Here is a 25,583-nt window from a genome sequence, read left to right as displayed (position 1 = left end):
CCCCTTCACAAGGAAACAGCACTGGCCACCCAGCAAGCAGAGGGGTAGATAGAATGTGGGAGATTATTTGTATGACATTGTCCTATACTAGAGTTTATAGGGCTTCATAAGAAATCTCTGTGAATGGTTCATGGTAAAGGAGATTTGAATAACAGTATAGTGTTTTCACATTTCACATTAAAGCAGCAGTAAGGCTTTTCACCCTTTAATTAGCAAGCGAATTAGCTAAGTCAACAGACTTGTCTTGCAAACACCAACAGCACAGCTGTCACTGATAAAAACTAGCAGACTTGCTAACGGATGTGCTTTGGTAATATGCTTGGTGGCATCTGTAAAAGCTTTCCAGACAGGAGTTTGGACCTATGAATTTAATGAATTGCCTGGGGTTTGTGGAATAGATTAGTGTTTATCTGTCTTTCACATTACCATATGTCAAAATGAATTTGAGGATTATGAAATGGCTGCCTATAAAAACATGGCTCTACAAAATGGTAAAACACCCTCAGAAATTTCAGGTTTCTGGTGAAAAGTTGCCGCAAATTTGCGGCAAGGTCATATTTTCACATGCATATTAGGTTTCTGGCAAACAATTGTAGTTAACTTTTGGCAATGTTGCAGCAATGTAATATGCAAATTAGGTTTGTAACCAGAAGTTCACTGGAAGTTTGCCATTATTGGCTAAGTGTGGTGGCAAATCACTGGCGAACACGTTTGCCACTAGTGAACTTCTCATTGTTGCCAGAACTTTGCTGCAAATTTGACTCTGGCCAACATTGGCAAACTTCTGGCAATATTTTCTAGTGAAGTCATTTGTTTCCCACAAATCACCCACAAGTTTGCTGCAAATCTGCCGCAAACATTTTGTATTTGTAAGGGCATGCAACATTGGAAAACACCACATCAGAAATCAGTGACCATTCATTCCAACAGGCAAGAGGCAGACACAGGTTCACAGGTTTATTGACATTGAAAAATGCATTTGCAGTTGTTTACATTGTACGTGTCACTGCAAGTGAGCACTGCAGTGACGATAGGGGCCCTATTTCCAAGGCCTTAAACACCAAGACATACCACTGCTGCACTGACCAAGAATGTATGAGTAAACGTTTTGGACATCGTTCTCCCCAAGGTTTTTAATTGAGAGGTCGTTCTTTTGTGTGGCTGGTAGTGGCCATTGCATTCATTAGGCATTTTCCATCTGATGGCTCTAAACAATTCAAGGTACATCTAGTGGAGGTGAATAAGGCTTCAGAAGCAGCCAGGGTTTACGGAGTACAGCGGGCGATGGGGGAGGGGTGCTCCAGCTTTCTTATGAGGGTGGGGGCCGGGGTCTTTTGCGGTATTCGGGGAGATGGTGAAGGATCCAGCCGGCAGGTAGTAGCATGGCCGTAGCGAACACAGACATGATGAAGAAACTTTGCTGAGGAAGAAGATAAAAGACTTCACTGTACATTTCCATCTCGCATTAACAAGTATCATACATGTGCCTGCTTCCCAGTACATTTATTCTTGGTTTGATAATAGCATGTTTGTTTGATGTGTGTAATAACAAATGTTAGATTTAGGATATAAAACAGGAAGGGATTTGAGACTGAATTCCTGGCAATATCTTATAATTGCATATCTACATAAAATAGCAATCATGTTAGCTTTGAACCTGTTCTCCCCTGTATATGGTTTAAACATAAATCTAAGCACAAAACTAAATGTATAAAAATGTTTGACAAAAAAAATCTGACAGAAAATAATTTAGCTATTTCCCTCAAGTGTGATATTTAGCTTTAATTTTCATTGACCAATCAACAATTGAAGTACAATGGTAAATATGTCACCTGTCATTTCTGTAAAACAAGTAAAACAGAAAGTAGCAACTATTGCAATTACAACTGCTTTTAGATGTGCAGCATTATGACCAGAAAATTCCAAACGTGCACAAATCTTTAGATCTTTGCACCCACTCGGTATACTACCACTTCAAAGGTTAAAACTCTGCACCACTTACCCCAGCTCCAATCTTGTTCTTGGGAGGCTTGCTGTAGATACTGGAGCGTCTCTCCTGCAGAATCCCTTTAGCCCGGCCCAGAGCAACAGGCTGCGAAGTCACTCTCAGCAGACTCAGCATCCTAGCTGTGAACTACTACACCAGAACCTGGTGTGTGTGTGTGTGAGTGCTTATGTGTGTGTGTGTGTGTGTGTGTGTGTGTGTGAGTGTGTGCGTGTGTGGTGGAGAAAGAGATGGAGGGAGAGAGGGGTGTCCTTGTGTACAAACCCCTGAGCTCCACTCTCAAAAGTGCTGAAGAACATCCCAGTACATCCTACAGTATGCAACTGACCACGGCAATGGCCCCAACATGTGGGTGGGACTAGAGACACCCTGTCACTCTGTTGCATTCGCTCCTGCCATTCATCTTTCTCTTCATCTGTCTCTCCCTTTTCCGTACACACACACACACCATTTGACAAACACTGTGTTAATGAGCCACGGTTAGGTAACAGAAAGATGGCTAATATGACCTGCCTCTCCACAATGATCTACCAATCTGTCCTGCCTTAATCTACTCAGCTGGGTTCTAAATGACATCATGGGAGCATCTGAGCTAAACAACATAAAACTGCCAAAAATGGTACATGGCTTTTGTCTTTGTGAGAATAAATGATCTGCAGTTTACTTCATCAGTTCTGTTGTGTAATACTCCTGCAGTGAGCTCAACACAGGACCATTGACTGATGGGCTTTATGGGAGGTTTTTATCAAGCTGGCTGTCATCTTATGTTTCCCCTGATCTGTAACTCATAGACATAATGCGCACGCACACACACACACACACACACACACACACACACACACACGCGCGCACGCACGCACACACACACAAACACACCCACTCACTCACACACATACACACACACACACACGACTTGGCCTTAGTAAAGCCATTGACATGACAGGAGAAACACCTGGCTCTGTGGCCCTGTATCTGCTCGGTTACAATTGTGGCCTAATTGTGAGTGATCTGATTAGGCGAGCAGATCAAAGGCTGCCAGCGGGTGAGGAAGAGAGGAGGCCACCTGTGCTTTCTGTGTCACCTGTCAGAGGCCCGGACACGCTGCCACGGGTCACTGCGGATGGCTAAACATCAATGTGGCAACAACGTGTTTTAACAAGCAGGCAGGTGGACCAGGTAAAAGAGCACTGAGTGCTGCTTAGTGTCTCACTTAATGCTTTAGACAATGCTGCTGGGGTGCTACACAGTCAATGCCTTAAGAAATAACTGTGTAGTACTAATCACAATGCTAACTTTGCCACTGGTAGCAGCTGGAATTTCAGTTTTTGTGAGTAAAAAGATTGAATTTTAGAACATTTCTTTCTTGTTTTACGTGCATTTGGTCAGTGAACCTTTTGAAGTTTAGTTTATGTTTTTTTTTGTTTCCCTCTTTCAACTTTCATGTGATCTAATGAAGACCAGGTAAAGACTTGGACAGGTGCAGGAAGACATCTGCTCTGTGATCCTCCCACGCATCTGATGACCTGCCTTAGGTGTGGGTAAAGGAGTGTTAGATTACCTCCAGTCAAACCTGCTTTGAGTCATTATAGTCATTATAACCACATTGGAGCGACCCGAATCAGACGACATCCATGACACATGCACAAACACACACACACACATGTGCACACACACACCTGAACATGCGCGCGCGTGCACACACACACACACACACACATATACCCATGCACACACACATATGCATGCAGGCAAGCCCAAGTAAACACACAAACACACATGCACGCACACACTACATTTTCAGCAATGTTTCTATTTAACCCCATGGCTGAAACAGGACCTGACCGTACACAGGTAATAACAATTAGAGAGATCCTATCCATTCCAATATTTCCGGTATACTACTACGATCCGTTCTCCATGGGTAAATGTGCTCAGAAATCTTTTTCTGAGCACTTACATTGCATGAAAGTGTTAATTTGGTGCACCCTTTTGGAGATACAACGCTATTGCAGTGTCAACATTTTTAACTGCAACTATTCTGTAAAATTATCTGCATCTGCAAGATCTGGCTAAAATCCTGTAGTATAATGATGATGATGATGATTAAAATGATGATGACGATGATCACGATGGTGATGACGATGATTAAAACTCTGCAAGACAGGACTAACTATACTTGTTTGTTGGTAGCCTGCACTCTCCCTTCCAAATTGATAGACAATTGACTTCACTGATCAGACCCTCCATAGACGAGATAATAAACACTTATGAAGCCTAATACGCTCAGTGTATTTAAGTTTAATTCAGTTAAATGATATTCTAAACTAAATGTAGACTAGGCTACAGTTGAAGGTAGTGAAGTGGAGATAGGTCTATGTCTAGCCCAGCCCAATATCTAGACAGTATATGTCAGTGGTCGAGACAGATAGCATAATTAAGGACCCATATTCAAATGTATTCAACAAAAAGTAGGCTATTTTTTAAATCATTATCATTGGGCTCAAGTAGTAGGCTAACGTTGGATGTGACTCAAGTAGTAGGCTAACCTAACAAAATGGTCGAACAGCCTGCATGGATAGGGGTAGTAACAACTCTCTATGGCTCTGGCATTGGCTGAAAGCATAGACAAGTGGAATGCTTTTACCTTAACATGAAAATGAACAGCTGAACTACATGCAAAGCATGCAAGTTCTTCATAATTGCTGAAGTGTAGGCCTATGTATAACTTTGCAAAAGCCAACACTGATTCTCATGTGTCCATCTGGTGTGTGCGTAGACAAAAAAAATATTTGCAAGGAGGCCGACCACCGCGAGTGGGAGCCCCTGCCTTGCTTGGTCATAAAAATGCAACAGTCGACTTTTCTCATTCGTCAGCTGGTTAGCTGACTGGTAGCTCACAGGCTATCTAGCCAATTTTTACGTTGCATTTCCTTGTCTACCAACCAACGAGTGGCCGTGGATCAACATAACAAGAGCTTGTATTGGACTTTGACCAGATAGAGGTTGATGTGTTTGAAAAATCAATGCATTCGTAGAACATTCTCTCGAGTTTCGTTTGAAAAGAGGGGAAGAAAGTATCGCACACTATGTATGTGGGAAACCAATTGTCAAGATGACGAGGAAGAATGCAAGAACTAACGTTATGGCTGTGTGTATTTAGTTAGCTAGGGTTAGCTAGCTAGGCAAGTGGGCTACCTATGCAAGCCAAGAGACTTATCAAGCATCATAATTAAACATTGGCCGAGAAGTCACATCCAACGTGATTCTTCAATTGGGGACTAACTTGAAGGTTGGAGTTTCAAAGCCGCGAGAAAGGAAACAAGGGCACAATCAAACTCAAGACATCAAACTTAACTCAGGTATGTTGGGCTATCATAGGTGTCTCTTGTTAGCCTGTGTTAGCTAACTAGCTGCCTGGCTACATTTTTGTCGCTAACCTCAGCTGGCAATGTGTTGGAATTGTCGCTAGCGTAGCCCAATAACGTTAGTTAACTGTCTGTGTTAGTGTTAGCATTGATGTAAACCTGTTTGTTGGACAATTGTCCGTCAACTTGCATGTTAAGTTGCCCCGCAAAAGCTGTTTTGGTGGATATCATACACTAATACCCCCAACCCTCGTGGCATAAAGACTTTGAGATAGTTAGATGGACAGCAAGCTTGAAACTGCTATCGTTAAGGTATGTCACACAAAGGCATGACAGTCCGCTAGATAACTGTTAGCTAGATAGCCTGCTAGCCATCAGCGCTTGACTGCCACAGTCTTGGCTAAAGTTATGGGTTACTTAGTCAAGATTTACTGGCTTTGTACGAGTTAGAAGCAGGTTTCCTGTTAGGTTCGGTTCGTTTACAGTGTGTTATTTTTTAGTAAGCCACAGTATAGCTCTCATTATCTAGTTGAGTATCCTATATTTGTTAATTGAGCTAACGTTTACGTCGGACGAGCCCACCAACGTTAGCTCACTAGCTAATCATACGTTTCTTTCCAGGGTTTGTAACGTTAACGTTAAACTGCAACAATTGTCAGGTGAATATACCGAGACAAAGTTGTTTCAGAAGCATTTTACAAAGTCTAATTCATAATGAAACGTACTTTAACGGCATCCAATTAAACGAAGCTCATGGATCTTTTAATGGTTAGCCGGGAACTGGTTGGGCTGAACGTTAAGTAACGTTAAAGCTAAATTGTTTAGTTTAGCAGAGATGGTCAACATTCCATCCTACAGGAAACCGAGATTGCAACATAATTTCTTTGATCGGAACCTGGATTCGATTTTATTTGAAGAAAAAACAAACATGATTTGATTCTTTGTAATCAGTTAGATACTAGTTAAGCTGTCTGTCAACCGACTTCTCTTGGTAATTTCCCTAATGACACTGGAAGACTATTCTGAGAGTCAAGACATCCTTGTAATGAACACATGTAGGGTAATGAATTGATAAGGTGTAAACGATCACGGCCTATGTTTTAGAAATAGACGGAGGAGTATTTTGGTTTAATTTTTACTTTGCATCTTCCCTACACCTTATCAGTGTTGTGGTAAATCTGTCTTCCTAATTTATTTCAACAAGTCTGGCAGCAGTGACATGATTGATAATTAGTTTGGTTCCAGGCCTAAATCCAATACATTCTATTATACTTTCCACACATCCCTCGGTTGTGGTCCAAATAAATCTCAGGAAGTGTGGATATGTAAATGAAATCCAGAAATCCAGTGACATTCAAATTGTATTGTCCATGTTGCTTCCTGTCTCTACTATACTGGTTGACTTCCTCAGTTACTTTCTAGGATGTCAATGCAGTGTTATCTCAGTCACAATAAATGTTCATTCGGATTTCCGAGGTTCATTTATCAGATCCAGTTCCCTTCGGCTGCTGTTTGCTCACTAAATTGTGGTTGTTCTACAGTAGTGCAGACGTGAGTCTCTATAATCTCAGCATACCTTCATATTTCTATTTCAAACCCCATATAAATTTACTACAACCTTTTCTGAACATTACCTAAAGCGTTAAAATCTGATCAGTTGCAGAGCTATCTACATCAGAACAACTGAATTAATACAATATTTTACATGAAGATTATATATGAAATGTCATTAACACACAGATAGGCTAGACTTACATTTTGTCATTGTCTCTGCCTATTTAGCTGTTTGGATGTTTTGATGGTGTTGCTTATTCAGGAGTGATATTGTCTGTGATTTGTATGTTTACGATTCACCAGCACTCCATCCCCCTCACTTAGTTGTCTGTCAAGATATGAACATTGTATCAATGCAATCAAAAAATTCCATGTGATAAAATTATATGGCAATCTAATCAGGTCATTGCTGGGACAGTGTGGTAGTACATGTAGATTATCTTTAGAGAAAGTTTTAGTTTGATTTATGCAGTGGAAACTTTGGCCTAATGTGTGTTTATTGGGATGGGTTATGTAAAAAGAACGTAATCAATTCTCAACCATTCTTAAAGAACTCTTTCGCATGATTTCATTATAGTTTCATATGACTTGGGCTGTGATGAGATCAACCATGTTGTAACATAGTCAGTGGCTTAAAGTTATATCTGAATGCTAAGCAATGGGCCCCTGTTTACAGAAAATATGCTAGTCTGTTTCAACTGTAGAAACTTCAGGACTTTCAAGTGTCTCAAACTTTTACAGGACTATTTTTTTTGTCTTGATTTGGGAACTACAAGTTGACGTAATATTTTGCTCTTTGATCGTGACATCCATTTCAAGAATAAATGTATACTTTCCTTACAAGCAGCACCATCATTAAACTGTTAAAAGGGTATGTGTAGGATTTGTAGTGTAAGAAATGGCAATATAATGGTGAGAAATAACCATTTTTATGTGTCATAATGCTTATGCTGTGTGTTGCTTAGATGACCACACTAGGGTTGTAAATAGCAAGTTTCATCACGATTCCATGCAATAATGATTCTTTAAGCCAGGGGTCTCATTTGTCTGTAATGACCCGGAAGCGATGCAGGCCATAGTTTTGCACAAATTGAAGCAGAAATAGGCCTACACCAAATGTTGAAAAACGTTCACGTTTGATTTGATGAAGTCTTGGGTAGGTTATGTTATTCACCTATGAGAATATCTGCCTTTTGGAGATTATGATCGATTGTCTATTTACAGTGATAGTCACGGTGCGTCTGAATGCGGTTGCGTCTCTGCGTGTATACGATGGTGTCCACTAAGCATACCATACTTATTTCGACCCTCTGCCCAACATAGCTGGAGGTGGCAGTGGTAATCGTGATTATGGTGTCCGTAATGGATGTGGTACAGACAGCAGGGGTAGTAAAAATAGGGCTCTGAAGAACTACAGTCACCCGCAATAGGAACTGATTTGACCAGGCTACTTTATTGTAGGCCTATAATAACAGTTTGTGGTTATAGGCTAGTTTACTATTGTTGGTTTAAGCTTACACCTTACATTTGTTATGTGGGTAATATGACAAAAAAGAAAGTAAACCTGCTGAAATATGTTTATTTACCCCCTTCATAAACTTTTGTTTATACTCAAAGATTTTTACATTTACAGTAGGACTTTATCTCTGACCACTTTCAATCCATGGCCTTTTGAAATTTTCATATAAAAAATCCAATGGTGTTGTTTTCTTAACCTTGGCACCTAAAGTTTGCCAGGTGTAAATAAGTTATGAGAGGAAAATATTTTTATTTGGTGTGAAACACACACTTACCTGTTTTTATGCTTTTTTGTTTTATCATTTTTATTTATAAGCTAAGGTGGCTAGCACAGGTGTCCTAAAAAGAGATAAAAAGACTTGCACTTCCTGTTTGCAGATATGTGTAATACAGTATTTGAAAAAAAAATCATTGCATTTTCAGAAATAGACATTCTTTTTTGTATTATTCTTTAACACTGACATGTCCCTCCAATCAGATGACGTTGGCAGTAGTGGCCCCCAGCTCATTTGAGTTTGAGACCCCTGCTTTAAGCCAACGATTTGATTGTTTTCTATACCTCAAAGGTTGCAGCGATGCAATACTGGGGTCTGTTGTCGATACCAAGGAACCTCAACAAGCTAACTCGTTAACATGTAATTCCTTTTTCGATATTCACTATGTACGATATTCTTTCATTTGTATTCTGGGGGGCATGAACATAGGGCCTCATGAACATGCCCCCAGAGTGTAGCATTGTACTGCAGCTCTAGCGGTTGGCTGCAGCATCTCGAGCTAGGTAGAACCGACTGTTTTTGGGGTGTACAGTGCTCGGTGACATCGAGAAACAGATCTATGTGAAAGATCGGCGGAATTCTCCTTTAACCCTGTCACCATCAGCGCAGCCATTCCTTGTGTTGAATCCACAATATTGTGATTGAATCCTGGGTTTTTGGTTATTCAGAAACAGTCCTCCAATAACTTAATATTCATTGTATTTTTAAGGTGATGGCCTATCCAAATTTGGCAACTATTATGTAGGTTATTTTTTTCCAAATATGAGCGATTGTTACAAACTTGATTGCTGCTCCAATGGGTGCCTGGCAAACTGGTTTATGATGCATCATAATATCTGCCAAGTTCATGCGGGGTGGACTGTGCTCGTTACTTTGCTCATTAACACTTGCCCATCAGTGAAATTAGGACCCAAGTTGGGTCACCCGTTCCTCTGTCAATCCAAGGCCAAAAACAGAAAATGAACTGCTTCCACTATGAATCAGTGCAATCCCCATTATTTTCTAGTAGCATGCAATAATACGTGTAATCTAATGAGGACGAGGAGTTGTTCTTTGGAAATACACGGTTTTGATCTCATACAAGGACACTGTGAAGACGGGAAAGACAAGTTTTTTTCTCATCTGAGTGAACTCTTAGCCTAGATGTTGGAAATGTCTTCATACAGCAATTCATCTGTGATGGAATTAGCCTAATGAAAAGTTCACTTTTTGTTCTGGGACTTCTTCCTGGCTTCCCTTTGCGTGTCTTTTTATGAGTGCTGTGGTGCCATTAGCTTCTTTTCCATATTCATGTATTCAGGACTTGATGGAATCGCTTTCATATTCATATGCAGAACTCCTGATGCATTATTTCTCCCGTCTTATTTAAAATGTGTGCCCTTTTTAGTGCAGAAGGACAAAAACGGACCAGAGTGGCCCTAATTTCAGTGTTGCTGCTAAAGTTTTGACAAATCTGATGATTAAGTTAAAGCGGCAGGTATTTGGCTCTGTAGACCTACTCTTTAGAGCCTATAACTGCCATCACAGCCCATGTAGAATTTAATCAATATGCCAAATGACTGTATTAATATAATTTTTATGGTTTGTCCTTGGAGAACCGCTTGCTTTTTCAGGAGACGAGTGTGTGTGTGTGTGTGTGTGTGTGTGTGTGTTTGTCTGAGCGTGAGCCTGAGTTTGTCTGAGTGTGAGCCTGAGTATTCTCTCACACTGTTCCCTTACGCTGCTGTTTTACTGCATGCCTCAGAAATTCAAACTGTAATGCTAAGCCCACTGTATGCAGAATTCAGTTTATGGAGAGTCCATAAATTGACTGGTATGGTCATCAAAAATATTCACATTCTACCATGTTGCAGGGCATATTGCAACATGGTTGCCATTGTTTGTTAGTCTGACTGTAGTCCATGTAATGGTGAAGGTCAGAATAACTCCCTCTAAATGCTCCTCTGAGTTTAATTCATAGGAATACAATGTTTCTGCTAAAAATATATACTATTGCAACTATTGTAGTAGAAAACTTTCAAGACCCATTTGAACATCAACTTTGCTTTCTAACAGTTGTCAAGTTCATGTCGGGGTGCACAAACTCTAATGCAGACAATCATGGGTGAAAAAAATAGGAACAACACAAATGGAACAGGGACATGTCGGAAAATATCAAAAGCCGTCAATCACAAGCTGGAATATTCATCACTGGCATCTCAGCACTTTTGGAATTGAACTGTCAGAAATCTGTCCTTGAGTTCCTGTGTTGTGAATGAGGTTCCTCCCACTGCAGACTGGCCCTGTCTACCTTATCCCTTCCTCTCCCTGTCCTCTGATGCTGGCAGATTTCCTAACCGCTGCCGGCAGGTCTGATTGCTCCCCTCTCCTCCCTTTAGTATCTCACAAGAGGCAATGCCATCATCAGAGCCTGTTCATAGGTCTAAACGTACATATTGTTAGGCTACATGATTGGCAACCTTTAAACTGATACTTTGTGACTTTTTTGTGAAGGATGTGGAGTTGTACTTCATTCACACCAGGCAACCTATTTACACATAAATCCTCATGTTGAAGAGAGGCAAGCTGTAGTTGATAGATGCATGTGTACATTCAGGTGAAGTAATATATTTCAATTGTGCAAGGGATGTTCTCGTCCTTGCTTGTGACAAGGCTCAGTTAGCACCTGTTGGGCCCAAGGGTAATTGGTGTGCTGTTAGCCCCTGGTGCTGTAGCAAGGAGGTGTGGTCGAGCACCCAGGGTGACAGTGGAAACCTAACTGTCCTTGACCTGCATTAGCTAGCCCACATTTGGGCCGCTAGTGAAACAGTGAGCGCCAAATGCCAACGTTAGCCTAGCCAGTAGATTGCTCTTCCTGGCTAACTAGAGCCAGGTTTCTGAAGCAGAAAGGTTGCTTTTCAAGGAGTGGAAAGAAAACACTGGAATCTCAAGTCTCTGTTGTTGTCATTATTGGCTTCTCTAAGAGAAACTCGGCCATTGAAGGCTTCAGCCTCTTCTTTTGTCATCCCAGAACCCCCCATGAATATGAGCTCTTCCTTGGAGGTGGTTTGCTATTGAATCCCTTCATGCTGCTGACCCATTTACCAGTGGCATGCTCAATGATGTGCCATGCCAAACACATTAAGCCTTTGGAAAAACTTTATGATTACATGAATGAATGATGTCCACATGTAGCCAAGTTTTTTTTTTTAAATGTGTTTTGGCCTTTTGTCCACATGAAAATGGTCACTGAAAACGGTTATTTTCAAAAATGTAGTGTCTGTGGAAAGGGAAAACAGAGTTTTTGAATTGTGACGTGACATTTTTTTCATGTTTGTTTTGAAATATTTTCAGGTCTCTGTTTGACTGACCTTTTACAGCTGTTTCGCATCCATGTGGATGGAATATTTTAACATACAGGGAGGAAAAATATCAATTTCAAAAATATCTGCCTACGAGTGGACAAAGCCTGAGTATTGAGAAACAATATTTCACATGGGCAAGTGAGAGGATAGTTAGCTGCTCATAGCAGAGGTCAAATGGCAGAGAGAAGAAATCTGCTGGCTACTGTTGTTGAGTCCATCATACGATCCTACAGTAGTTGAAGGAGAAATGTACATAACCAGAATCTGTTTTTTGTCATGGCGCTTTCAGTAAATTTCTTGATTAGTGCACATGTTTGTGTCTGTCAATCTCCATCTTCTTTGAGCATCATCTTTGGGTTTGTAATCCAAGCCTCATTCCCCAGTGTGCAGTTAAACCATCTGAAGTGGTTCAGGCCATCCTTAAAAATATTTTTGTTTGCAGTAACAGCCAAAAAAAATTAAAAATGGGTCGTTAGGTAGGTCATTATTTTTTTTTTTTCAAGATTCAAAGTAAAAAAAAAAGTTCAATTTTGGTCATGGTGATTACCTAGGAATGAATTTACACAAATGTGCATATCGTGATGTAACTGACTGGGTCTTCAACCCGTGCCTTCAGGCGCACCATTGCAAACCTCATTCTGATGCAGGTTATATAGACCAGCCTTTCTCAAACGTCTTTGACCTGAGGCCCGGTCATGGCAGACTTTTGGGTCATAGGGCTCATCTACATGTACCCAGAAAGAAGGCTACAATTGCTCTTGGCCACGTTATATTGAAATTTGACTATACAATACTCAATGCAATACAGTGTATTAGACAGTCTCTGCTCTGTTTCTAAGGAAGTTCCAAAAAACAACGTCGTTCTATTAAGTTTCGTTAAATAAATAAATAGCCTTCCAACAGGTTGAAGCGGAGCTTTGATACCAACGTTATCGATTAGTTTCAGTTTCTGTCGCGCATACGCGCATTGAATGAATGCTCATACCACCACTTAATTGTAGGGCTCCATGTTTAATGACCTCGATAGCAGAAACGTTTGTTTTCTTTTTTCGTCGATCCGCGGTTTCTTGATCAACTGCGCAGCAAATTATCAGATGAAGCACCGGGCCTAATTTCACTCCACGACTCCGCGGACCAGCAGTCTCCATGTTGCGGACCCATATTTTGAGAAATGCTGAATAGACCACAACCAATTTCAATACTCCGACACGGTCACCGCTAGACTAGGGGGAGAAGGGATGAGAAAATATCTGGCCACAGTTCTTCCAGAACTTCGTAACAGCGTTATCAGTTTGTGTGAATGAAACGAAGTGACATGCGTAAAACCAATGGTGTAGAGATGACGCCACAGGTTTTTTTTTTTAAGTGAGCCACGTTTGCATGTAGGTAATTTATATTCACAATACTTGGGCCTACTAAAAGAACTATTATTTTATTGCATTTGTATTGGTTGTTTAGAGTAAAAAAAAAACAATCGGTCGGTATTAACGCAAGTTTACAACCGGCAAGTCGGTCGGACCAAAAGGGGAAAAAAATAAATATTTGGGTCGGTTCTAAATTGACAGGGTCGGTCGGGTTACGGCAAACGAAAATATTTTTAAGGATGGCCTCAGCAGTCATTAGATAGCTTTTAGCAATACCTATTGGTGATATTTTGAAATTACAAGAATGTACTTCAAACGTACTGAATTTAGCCTCCTTCGTCCCGCCCTTGTTGCTTTTGTGGATCCCTTCAGGTTTGTCCCATTTTAGCAAATTGGAGGCTAAGAGCAGCATGGGACACAATCCATATGAATAGGGCCAAACGGGTACAACATTTTCTTTGTTTTTTCCCCTTATTCTTGTGAAGGTCCTTTCAGCTCCAAAAATATGCTTGTCTGCCCTCTGCCTTCTGTCACCAGAGAGAGAAATCTGAGAAGGAGAAGAAAAGTGGGACGTGTGTGTGCGCACATGCGTGTTAGCCCTTGCTTGTTGTCCTTGGCAACGTCATATTTTAAAAAATGAGAACCTCACCTAGAATTGTCTGTCTTTGTCCAATGGCCTAGCAGCAAAATCCCACCTGGGGCTTCCCTCTGCATATTTCGCCTAGCTTACTGGTCCTCATTGTCCTTTTCTCGGTTTCTCCTTCATCCCTCTCTTTTTCATCCTCTTCTCCCCCTATCTTTCCAGTGAGCAGAAAAGGGGCCCTCAGCATTTTGTGGGTTTTATCAGAATGCCGACCAGCATGCAGAAAGCTTGTGTCTCATTGTGGTTGCCCTGGTCACAGAAATCCCTCAGCAGTTTTTTTTTTTTTTCTTTAAAGGAACAGTTTCCCTACGGAGAAGTTAGTAAATCTCTGCAGATGCTGACTTGGAAACTGGAAACAGTGTGTCATGGGTTTTAAAAACGGAGTGGTGGAGCAGGCAGAGTAGTAAAGCCGCTCTCCACACACTTCTCCCTGTGCAAAAGAGGAAAGGACATCGTTGGCCATGATCTCATGATCAGAATAGCAAGTTTTACACTCTGACGGTTTATATTCTGTTTTGAAGTCTATGAAGCGTCAATTTCATTTTGATGTGGCTATGTACTTTCACATTCACAGTCCCTCTCAAGGGTTCCCCTCTGTTTTTGCCATTTTAGTAAACGAAATGCAGTTATTTCACAGTGGTTTGACTGAAGGTTGTGCTCTTTAAAACTAAGATGAATGGTCTTCATGAGAAACAAGGCCAGTCATCCAGTAATCACCGCCAAACAAAGGTACAGGCTCAACATTTTTTTTTTAAAAGAAGTATATGACCTCATTGGTCTTGAATGATTAATAAATCAAGCTGATGAACTTTTAAGAGGGATGCTTTGAACAGGGGGTCAGAATTTGAAGGGTTAGCTTCAGCCACTTAGCATGGCATTTGGCCGCCGACATTTTTGAAAACATGGCGTTACATGGTTGCAACCTTTCGGCACCAGTTTTTACATGCTGATTGGTAGATGACCGCTCATGCACGAGTTTAGTTTTGGGCACGAGCGTCCTCGCGCGTCCACGTTGGTTTGCATTTCTGAGACGACAAATAAACAACTAACTACTTGGATTAAACTGTATTCCTACCTGTAGTCCATGACAATGCAACATCTGGATCATGTAAGCTGTCTCCCCAAGTGATTTAAAACGAAACAAATGTCAATGACCTATTTAGATTGCTTTCTTGTAACTTTGACATGATTAGGCTATGCATTTGATTTAAATGGCCAGGCTTCCAGTTGAGGCAAAAGCCAAATATCCAACAACAGTTGCAGACTCTTGAAATGCCTGCTCAAACCACAATATGAGGGATATACGCTTCTGTCGGGAAGTTTAACTTGCGTTGGCTTCATTTCGTCTGCCTGCAAATGTAGCCTAGGTTTAACAAGCTGCAAATTCACACTGGGTGCAGCAAAAATCCCAGCTATCCAAAGTTTCTTAGATCCCACAATTATAGTCCTTTTCGTTGGATAGCCTATTGCGTAATAGGCCTACAACCTGTCCAAATATAGTATTTAGGAATCATTATTTGTGTAGCCTAAAGTGACTCAATATTGATTCACATTGTTTATTATCACATATGAACATCACATTAGGACTTCAGAGACGGGGCAAACTTCTACCACCATTCCTAAAATGTTATCCCAACCAATTAAATAAATTTGCGCTTATAACGAGGTGAAGCGCGTTCCCGAACAACTTCTTTGCCTCTGAGGGAATGTCCAATCATTAACAACATACCGTTGTACCTTACGTTGTCTTTGTCTGTAACATGGAATCTAATGGGCTAATTCTAGCTGGTGCCGGAAACGAACACCCATGAAACGCCATTTTCGTAAAAATGGCTGCGGCCAATTTCAAACTTTTTTGGCTGAAGTAGCTAGCCTAGCATGGGCCATTGAGATGAATGGGGGTGGGACTTAGTCACTTTCTCCAGTTTTATATATATATAGGGGGAGGGGGGGGGGGGGTTGGAGGCAAAGGCTGTGTTCTGGGACTTGGTCCAAGGTGGACTTCAGCAGGGTAAGCACCGGGTGTCAGACTTCAGTGAGTTGCAGGCCCTTCAGATTATCTGATGGCATATACTGTTTCACCAAGATGATCAGCATTGTCTTTTTGGGGGGGTTAGAAGAAATAAGCAGTCACCTGTATTCAGCCATTGTGTATCATATGGTTTAGGCTGCACTCTGTGTAAGCACTGTGTAGAACTAGGGTATACGTCGGCAATTAGAAAGGAGTGGAAATAACTAACTTCATTATAACATGCCACCTTGAGCCTGTCTGGAAATATAGGTTAGTCATCTTCATGATTGAATGGTTTTTCAGGTGATTTAAAGCATGGAGCATTAGCCTAACTTGCCCATCTCTAAGGGTGTGGTTTATTAACAAAGCATTGTGCTATGCTAAACCATAGGACACAACACAGTCTTCACAGTCTTGGTGGCGGCAATCTTGCAATATTTTGCACCCAGTCTACCCATTTAAATATGATTATTTTCACTGTTGGTTATGCAGTGCTGCCCAAACTGAGCTGCTGCCATAGGCACAATTTCTTTGCAGAAGTGTGAAATGGTGTTTGCACATCTCCTGCATTTGGGACCTGGGAAAAAGCCCAATATGGAACAAATGTCCAGGTCTGTGGTTGAGCCAGGCCTCCCTTAAGGACCATAAAGTGCCCGCTGGCCTCTGCAATACTTGCTTATACCACTGTCTTTCCTACACCACAGTGAAATAAAAGAAACCCAAGAAAACCCCTCTGTTCTCTGTCTTTCTGTTGCGGCTTTTCATCTGCAGCCCCCTAGAAAACCCGAGGCGTAGTTTTCATCATGCAAAAAATGTATACTTGCTGAAAATGTCTGACGGAAGAGGGGGCGTGGGGGTCTGGTGGGTGAGTGGTTGGGAGTGCTGTGGGGTTGCTGTCACTCAAAACCACAGCCTCCTGACAGAATGCCTGACTCCAATAGCTGTGGTTGTTTTTTCTCCTTCACTTTTCCCTAGAGTAATGGTTATATTTAGGAGTTAGCGTTGATTGTCCCTTGAGCTGGCTCTCCAGTGACGTGAAAATGGAATGATGAGCACATGTCTAATTTGCTCTTGCTGCACCCCACCCTCATTTCCCCTTCATGGGGTTCAATATTTGTCTTGCGAATTTTTTTTTTTTGGGGGGGGGGTGGGTGCATGCTTGTGGTGTGTGCTGGAACTTGTTTGTGCTTGCCAAGAAGGCCGGCCCCTTGAGGTTATCAACTGTAATTTCACGGAATATAGATGAGAGAACCACTCATCTAAATATCATTTTAATGCAACATTTTGAGCCAGGTCTGAAGAGGATTTGAACAGACAATTTGACTGACTAGGGCTCCAGTCAGCAACTTCAAGAGGCCCTTAGCAGTCAATTTATGGTGTTAAATATTGCATTAAGACTGTCACATGTGGGGATTGGCCAGGGCTTCAGATGGTTTCACAGAAGGCATTGGAGCCCAGCACACTGTCAAGGTCTGTTAGACTCAGAATATCACTGGCTGGAAATGAGTGCTCGCATCATCTTCATCTTGGCTCTCGCAGAGTCAGGCCAGAAGCTTCTCTCAGGAGAAAGTGTAGTTGGCTGAAATTTCTGATCTTGTATTTCCTTAACCAGGACGGGAAGAGCACGCTTATGATCTGTTGACACATTTGTAGAGTGTGAAAGAAGGTATCAATCCTCAAATACCTACTGTAAAATCATGTATCTGATGTTAGCGTTCATTTACCCACTCAAAGTCAAGCTTTAGAGTATTTGCTGGCTGTGCTAGCCTCAACCTACACCAGTAACCCCCTCCACCATTAATGCGAAGGCTTTGTTGTCCTCCCATTCAAGTCCACCTGACTACTTTGACTGCACTCCAGTGAAGTGGCTTTAATTCTTCATCTGGTTTTGACTCTGGCTCGATCAAGTGGCAGCTTACGGAGAGGTGCGTTAGTAGGAGGGCACCATTGGCACTGTTGTCTCCACTTATGGAGCTCTTTCTGTCCAAGCCATCTGTTTGCTGCCAGTCTCAGCCTTTTGGTGTCCAAAGCCAAGAGACCCACATAAGACTGCATAGAGGCAACCTTTAAAATGTTGGGAAATTATCCTTTTAAATATAAGTTTTTAGAGTATTCCTGCTTGAGCCAATCTATTAACATTGTCTCTCAGATGCCTTTAAGACCTTGGAAATGATTTTTTCATTGTCACACATTGTCCTTTTGTAGTCACTTGTGTCACTGACAGCTGCATGTTTTAGTCAAATATTTGTAAATTGTGGTGTAAATAGTGTCTTTGTATTGGAGTCGGTAGGGAAGTTCTAGCTCTGGCTCTGAGCAAACCAATCTAAACAGAAGGTGCTGACCAAAGGTTTGCAAGTTTTCAGCAGTGACATGGACCTGGGCATCTGCTGAAGACGACTAAGTGAAGAGTCCCATTGAGTCACAGATTCACACATTGCGCCACCACATTTTTACATATCTGCACAGGCTAGGGAAATTAGGTAATGTACAGTAAAAGAATGCTGCATAATGAATGTTTTCCCTCAAGCTTTAGCTTACTGAGCAATGCATTGTGTCTAAATTGCAAGTTTTCTCTGTTATGCGTGTGTGAGGGGAAAATGACACTCTTAGTCTCCTAGCCAGCAGCCACATGGTCATTATGCCCATCCAGTAATGTGTTTCAGGCATATGCTACTCGTTGAAAGGGTCTTAAGTATTGTAATTGCATTTAGACAAGGATGTATTGCTCACAGTAAGTATATGTTTTTATGTCATTACACATGGACAGGCAGAATGCTAAATATGTAAATGACAACTCTACTGTCAGAAGACATTATTGTATTCTCCTTTTGGTTGCCCCCATGACTGAATGTTAGCCTATCAACAGTACAACAAGGCTTTTCGTTTCTTGGAACAACACATCATCACATCATTTCAGTGGCTTAATAATAACAGTATCCAAATGACACTGCGGGGCAGTTCCGTTATGTTCCAGCCAAGTGCAGATGTTTCAAGCATGTCTGGTCATCGTGGGGGTTTCGGACAAACACTGGACGTTTTTGTATCATCTCGAGTGCTGAGTCTGTTGTCTGAACAGCTCGGCATTGCAGAATTCTGTTCAGTCAACAATGCTCCTCCACACTGAGGAGGAGGTTGTCCTTCCGACACGTTTTTCCCTCAGCCATATTGAGCTGGCCTATACCTAGTGGGCAAGTGAACACAGATGTCAAAAGACTTAGCCTAGCTGGTCTATTTTTTCACCCTCATATCAAGTTCACGCCCTATCAGTTTCCCAAAGTGTATGTGTATAAGTTTGTTTCTGTGTGTGTTTGTTTGTGTGTGAGAGAGAGAGGAGAGCTCTCTAGTGAAGTTTTACAGTGGGAGAGAAGGCAAAACTAATTGTGTCAGCTAAATTGCACAGGTATCTGCCTGCAGTGTTCACTTTTTTGCCAATTTTTTTAGTTGCAGGTACAGGCCTCTGCCATACAACTGTCTGAGGACAAGCATCTGCAAGAAACTGTAAAGGTCGACCAAAAAAAAGATGAACTGACACAAGGTGTGGTGTCGCAGAAGCGATTGGATAGACGCCCAATTTTGTTTAATGGCCTCAATTATGGTTACCATGACAACATTCTCCATTGTTAGAAATATTGGTACAAGTTTACTAAGAATGTCTGTGCACAGAGAAGAATGTTACTCTTGTACAGAAACTATAACCAAAGTGAAAATTGCCTTTTCTGATTTATAATGAGCTGTCAGCCTTTTTCTTGATACTTTGAAGCCTTCGTGTAGTATGACAAATGAAAGTCACTTGCTTCCATTTGCAATTATCATTATTTAAATGAGAAAGGTCAAGTAATGCAGATGCAGACAGCCTAAATCTGAGCCAGATCTTAAAATTAATGTGCACCAATGTCTTCAACCAAAATGTCCATAAATCATTTTCCACGCTTGCATGCTGGCTGTAATTTGTCAGCGAAAAGCATTGAGACAACTATGAATATTACAGCTCTCCTTCTATCCACTTCCCTCAGGCAACCTTCTGTTTCTTAAGGCAAGGATGCGTTATCTGAAAGGGGAAATGGCAAGCCAGTAATGCATATTGAAATGGCAGATGTCATCTGTTTTATATTGTTGACTAAGTAATGATGGAAACATTGGATTGGTTTGTGTTTGAACAGTTCAGGTTCTGTGCCCCCAAGGTAGGAGTAGGAGTTTTTAAAGTATGAATTTCTTAAAGCACTCAATCACCGGCTTTGTGGTAGATAGGCTACAGCTTGTGTGAACGTTTTGAGGAAGAGGAAAGATGTTAGATTTCCAGATTACTCAAAAGTGATTAGGTGACTTTATCATCTGTACTCTAGGGCCTGTCTCTAGGAGAGATGATTACCTCTGCAAGCCGTGCAAGCCACAGCTTTGTCACCACTGGCTCACTTCCCAGACCAATCAGCAGTGATGTAAAAGACCCATCCCCACAAGTGGTCGGAAGTCATTTTCAGGCCTACTCCCATCATTAGCCAATCAGTGCTATACATCCCCAAAGTGCCTTGCCTTAGCAGCTGATGATGACCTGTGCCAATGATAAATCTTTGTGCCCAATCTCTTTTAATGTTTTTAAACCTCTACACCAATGTTTGATGTGCATGTAATCGTGCCATGATTCAAGGTCAATATTTACATTCTAGTGCCACACCAGTTTTCAGTGATGGGTACTAAGTACTTTCAACTATTATGGCTGCATCAAGAGCTCCAGTTTTACCCAGCCAAGTCCAGTCACAAACCATTGACTATAATCTCATTCTTTGAGGATTTCTGTGCCAGATTTTTCCTGGAAGTTCCCTTTTGTTTCCTCTTTAACTATTGTCTTTTCCATCCTCTCACACCTACAATCTAATCTCCTCCCCTTACCTCTGGGAGAGAGCTTCACAATTATTCTTTCAGTGTTAGAAATCCTGCACTACTAACCTGTCTTTTTGTGGATGAGATGTCAATTATAATACCTTGTCCTTGATGAAGAACAATTGTTTGGAAAATGAAGATGCAACAAAGCAAGCTCATCAAGGACCACTGTCCTATTCAATGAATGACTTATTCATTTATGACTGACCGGGGATCCCGTTCTCTTACACTGTTTATACTGATTACTGGAAAGGACATAACACATTTAAGATGATTTGCTGGAATGGTCGATGGACCCTTGCATTAGTTGTGTCCATGTTGTAAGTGTTCCTCAAGGAAAGCTCTAATTTAACACTCAAGGAAATCATGATGTTAAAAACATCCTGGAAACATCCTGTTGGCACTGGTAGCCCAATATCAGGCTGTAGAAGCTGATTCTCTCTTGCTGAGATTTAAGTGCGGTCTCAGTAGCTGATGGTACCAGTTGGGCCCTAGGGGAATCACTGCTTCTGCTCTGGTCTGTCAGGATGGCCTTCTGTATCTCAGAGCTGCAGATGGAAAGATACCACTGCAGAAACTGTTGCTTCTTGCTTCGATGCAGTAAACTAAGGCCAATCTACCCCTCTTGCAGGTCTTGGAACCTGTAATTACATCTAAATTGTTGTTTTACCAAACCTTCATGATTGCTCTTTGGGTCAGTCAGCGGTTTCTTTATGTTTAGCTGAGTAGATGCAACGGAGAAATCAATCACCTGGTTGACCGTATTGCCATATGAACAATCAAGCCTGTGGCCAGACATGTATTTATTACACAAAAATGCACGTAATTGCTTGCTATAATAAAATATGTGTCAGATATTTTTGCCCGATGACACTGACCAGTCCATAAATCTCATTAGTGAGTGTTACACTAGAAGCTAGTAAAAGTGTATTTACAATATAGCTATTACAATGCCAATGTTGTTAACAAAGTGCCTGAGGCCCCAGCTGTGGCACAACTGGCTGGGGCACCTTCACCGTATGCCGGCGACCCGGGTTTGATTCCCGCCCCGTGGTCGTTTCCGGATCCCACCCCTGCTCTCTCTTCCATTCGCTTCCTGTCACTCTCCACTGTCCTATCATTAAAGGCATAAAGCCTAAAAAATATATACTTAAAAAAAAAAAAAAACATAGTGCCTGAAATATTATCTACTGAAAAAGTAGGGTAGGTGACCTGGCTATACTAAACTTTTCTAATTTACTACTTTCCTAAATTTGCCCTGTCCTACTTTTTCCTGCCACATGTAATTTTGGTGTATTTATATGATGGTGCAGAGGAGGGGTTCTGGACCATCTTAGAAATGTCAGTGTTTTAGTTCTCTACTATTTTGTGCAGTGGGACTGCGATGTCTTTGAGGAGGTGTCTGAAACAATAGCAAATGCAAAACTTTTTTTTTTGCTGCCACCACCTTCTGGCTACCAAGCACGATTGTCATCTCCATTTCCGACTGAAGACCTAAGAATCCAGGCCAATTGTCCCTATGAAATGCCTCCATTGTCTTGTGTTGGTCTGACCTTTTTGAGGCCTAATTAGATGTTTTTGTGGAATTGTATTTGCTGAATTTCACATTAGGAAAGGGGTGATCAGTGGGTGGTGTGCTGTATAAAGCATTCCTCAGCATAGCACAGTCTGTCTCTCTCGCTCACCCTCATATTCTCTCTGTCATTATCTCTCTCTGTCTCTTCCTTCCTCTCTCGGTCTCCCTCTCTCTCTGTCTCCCTCCCTGTCTCCTCTCTCTCTGCTTCACTCTCTTTCATAAAGGGCAAATCTGTCCAAGAAGAACCATGCTTGTTGATAAAATGTCAGCCATCCTCAGTATAGGGAGCTGATGAGGGTGAACTGCATGTTCCACCCTGTAGCAAGATGAAATGCAGTCCTTCTCTCAACTCGGGGCAAGGTCAAGTCTGCAAAGTAGCAGTAGTCTCTTCACCCACCGTGTTAGTGCCATATAGACTAGGGGTGCTAAACTACCTTCATCTGGTTAAAAGCACCTAAAACCATGCAACAGTTTAGGGGTTAATGAGCTGGGCTAGCATGCAGTAACCTTAAATGTTGAAGGTTCAATTCCCGGCTTCCACTGCTGTGCCATTGACCTTTAATTTAATTGACATGTGTAAGTCGCTATGGATTAAATTGTCTGCTAAATGAATGAACGTAAATGTAACCTTTACAACTCATTTGTAAATGTGTTGAAAGGCATAGAAAGTCCTCACTTTAGATGAGCTCGCAAAATGTCCTGAACTAACCACTTCCAACTCCTGACTTAATCATGAATTATAGTATCAGGAAGTGGTTTATAAAACATTTATCCACACCTTAGCTAATCATTAGTGCATGTGTTTAATCATTATTTTTATAAAGGCATGCCTACTTGTAGGTGTAAATAGTTTCCTAATCATTAACACACCCATTATAACTGATCTTATAAACCATAAACAATTCCATAACAACTGTTATATAATGGAAATATTTCTTCATTAACAAACTATTATTGTATTTTATTAAGTATTAAAAACCATTTATAAACATATTTTAGATATAGGCTTATTCATTATGAACAAACCATTTATAACTGTGTACAAATGATTTACTGATGAGAATTAATGTAGGAACAATGTTTTGCTAATGAGGAACAAAGCATTTAGTAATAGTTTACAAATGCTTAATAGTGTGTAGTTATAAAAAAAAAATCTGACTAAACCTATATGACCGCCGCTTCGCTGCGCGGCGGTCATATAGGTTTAGTCAGATTTTTTTTTTTCTTTTTCTTTTTCGCATGTCCAAATTTCCGTCAAGGGTTCCCGGGACACTGAAAGACTGGGGTAGACGAAACTTGGTGGGCATGTAACCCCATATGGATAGCATAGAACCATCGTTTTTCATTTTGATCTGTAGCCCCCCCGCTGGACTGCACCCCCCGAAAGGAGGGTAGGGCAGACACAGTTTTCTGTGAATATCTCGAGAACCGTAAGGTTTAGGAGGACCATTTTTTTTTTTGTATGTTGATCTCAAGGGAACTCATAAAAAATAACAAATGGTCGCACTCCAAAAATCTTTTCTTGCTTTTAATCCATTTTAGCACAGGGGTTAATTGACAAACGTTTCGGCCTGATGGCCTTCGTCAGTGTGATCTCAAGGGGCCATGTCAACCCATTCCATAATCACTCATTTCATGTATAGCGCCACCTAGTTAAACACAAAAAAGTAAAAATGAGGTGTTGTAATCGCAGGTATCTGTGACCTAACATAGTCAAAACTGCACGAAATTGGAAGTCTAGGATCATTATGACACCCTCTGAATGCACACCAAGTTTCGTCGAATTCCGTTCATGGGGGGCCACACAATAAATTAATTTATGTTACTATAGACCAACTGGCCTGTAGGTGGCCGGAGACAGTTTTCTGTGAATATCTCGAGAACCGTAGGGCCTAGGAGGTCCACCTTTTTTTTGTATGTTGGTCTTAAGTTGGCATGTCAACCCATCCCATTACCACTTATTTCATGTATAGCGCCACCTAGTTCAAAATTTAAAAAGCAAAAAATTAGGTGTTTTCATCACAATATCTCTGGCTGACATGGTCAAAACGGCACGAAATTGAAAGTGTAGGATCATTATGACACCCTCCGAATGCATGCCAAGTTTTGTGAACTTTCGTTCATGGGGGGCCTTACAATAAAATAATTTATGTGTACATTTAGTGACCGTACACCAACAAGGATTCCCGGGACACTGAAAGACCGGGGTACACGAAACTGGGTGGGCATGTAACCCCACATGGATAGCATGGAACCATCGTTTTTCGTTTTGATCTGTAGCCCCCCCGCTGTACTGGACCCCCCGAAAGGAGGGTAGGGCAGACACAGTTTTCTGTAAATATCTTGAGAACCGTAGGGCCTAGGATGACCAATTTTTTCCGTATGTTTGCCTCCAGGGGTCATGTTAACCCATTCCATGTGCACACATGTGCATAAACAGATACACACATACATTTACAGTAATCATACGTATGACACATACTCACACAGTAGACATATGTACAGTAGACATGTGTAACACACATACGCAGGCAAACACACAAGCACGCACATACACACACACACACACACACACCCACACACATAAACATAAACTTGTACACGCACACATGCACACAATTCAAGAATTTCTCAGAATTATGAGCAGGCAAGATGGGGGTGGGGTTGTATAAAATGAATTTTACATGTGAAATCTATAAACTAATCATGTTTTGGTACTTGTTGTCTAGCTACCAGTGAGAATTGAGTGTGGATAATGCAATTTAGTGAGACCGTTAGAATCATATAGGCCTTTCAGCGTGATTTATTTTTGTTGGAAAAATGTGCTGGACTGGGCGGCGGTCATATTTTGTACCACTCTGCGGTACATCTAGTTATAAAGTGTTGTATCCTGTGTGGGCAACGCGGATAACTGAATAATAACCAAATAACTGGTTGTTTAAATTATTCGTATACAGTACAGTGATTGATATCTAAACATGATGCAAGCTTTTTCCTGGTGCACAAAGGATTTTAAGACTGATCAGAGCAAAATGTATTCAAATGTAAGA

The 25,583-nt window shown here is 41.3% G+C and overlaps 2 protein-coding genes across 2 annotated transcripts in view; one reads left to right on the top strand and one right to left on the bottom strand.

Moving 5' to 3' along the window:
- Positions 1–944: 944 nt before the first annotated feature.
- On the bottom strand, positions 945–2,312 carry si:dkey-85n7.8 (COX8 domain-containing protein). The gene is made up of 2 exons (XM_042094503.1): positions 2,003–2,312; positions 945–1,420 (listed from the first exon to the last, which is right to left on the bottom strand). Exons 1-2 carry the CDS (start codon positions 2,120–2,122, stop codon positions 1,310–1,312), a joined length of 231 nt encoding a protein of 76 aa, XP_041950437.1. The 5' UTR covers positions 2,123–2,312; the 3' UTR covers positions 945–1,309.
- A 2,582-nt stretch (positions 2,313–4,894) lies between these two features.
- The window catches only part of btbd7 (BTB (POZ) domain containing 7), a 72,815-nt gene continuing 52,126 nt past the window's right edge, over positions 4,895–25,583 (top strand). The window contains 1 exon segment of the mRNA XM_042094442.1: positions 4,895–5,364. The gene's annotated coding sequence lies outside the window, so the exon portion shown is untranslated.

The sequence above is a fragment of the Alosa sapidissima genome, chromosome 6 (genome assembly GCF_018492685.1).
Source record: "Alosa sapidissima isolate fAloSap1 chromosome 6, fAloSap1.pri, whole genome shotgun sequence".
NCBI classification, from domain to species: Eukaryota; Metazoa; Chordata; class Actinopteri; order Clupeiformes; family Clupeidae; genus Alosa; species Alosa sapidissima.
The sequence above is the reverse complement of the archived record's forward strand: the minus strand, read 5'-3'. Positions and strand labels throughout refer to the sequence as shown.

What these genes read in the sequence shown, in the direction of transcription:
- si:dkey-85n7.8 (XM_042094503.1), bottom strand. Translation starts at nt 2,122, where the DNA reads ATGCTGAGTCTGCTGAGAGTGACTTCGCAGCCTGTTGCTCTGGGCCGG. An exon ending in AGAACAAGATTGGAGCTGGG is followed by an intron (nt 1,421 to 2,002) that starts GTAAGTGGTGCA and finishes CTTCTTCCTCAG; the next exon opens with CAAAGTTTCTTCATCATGTC.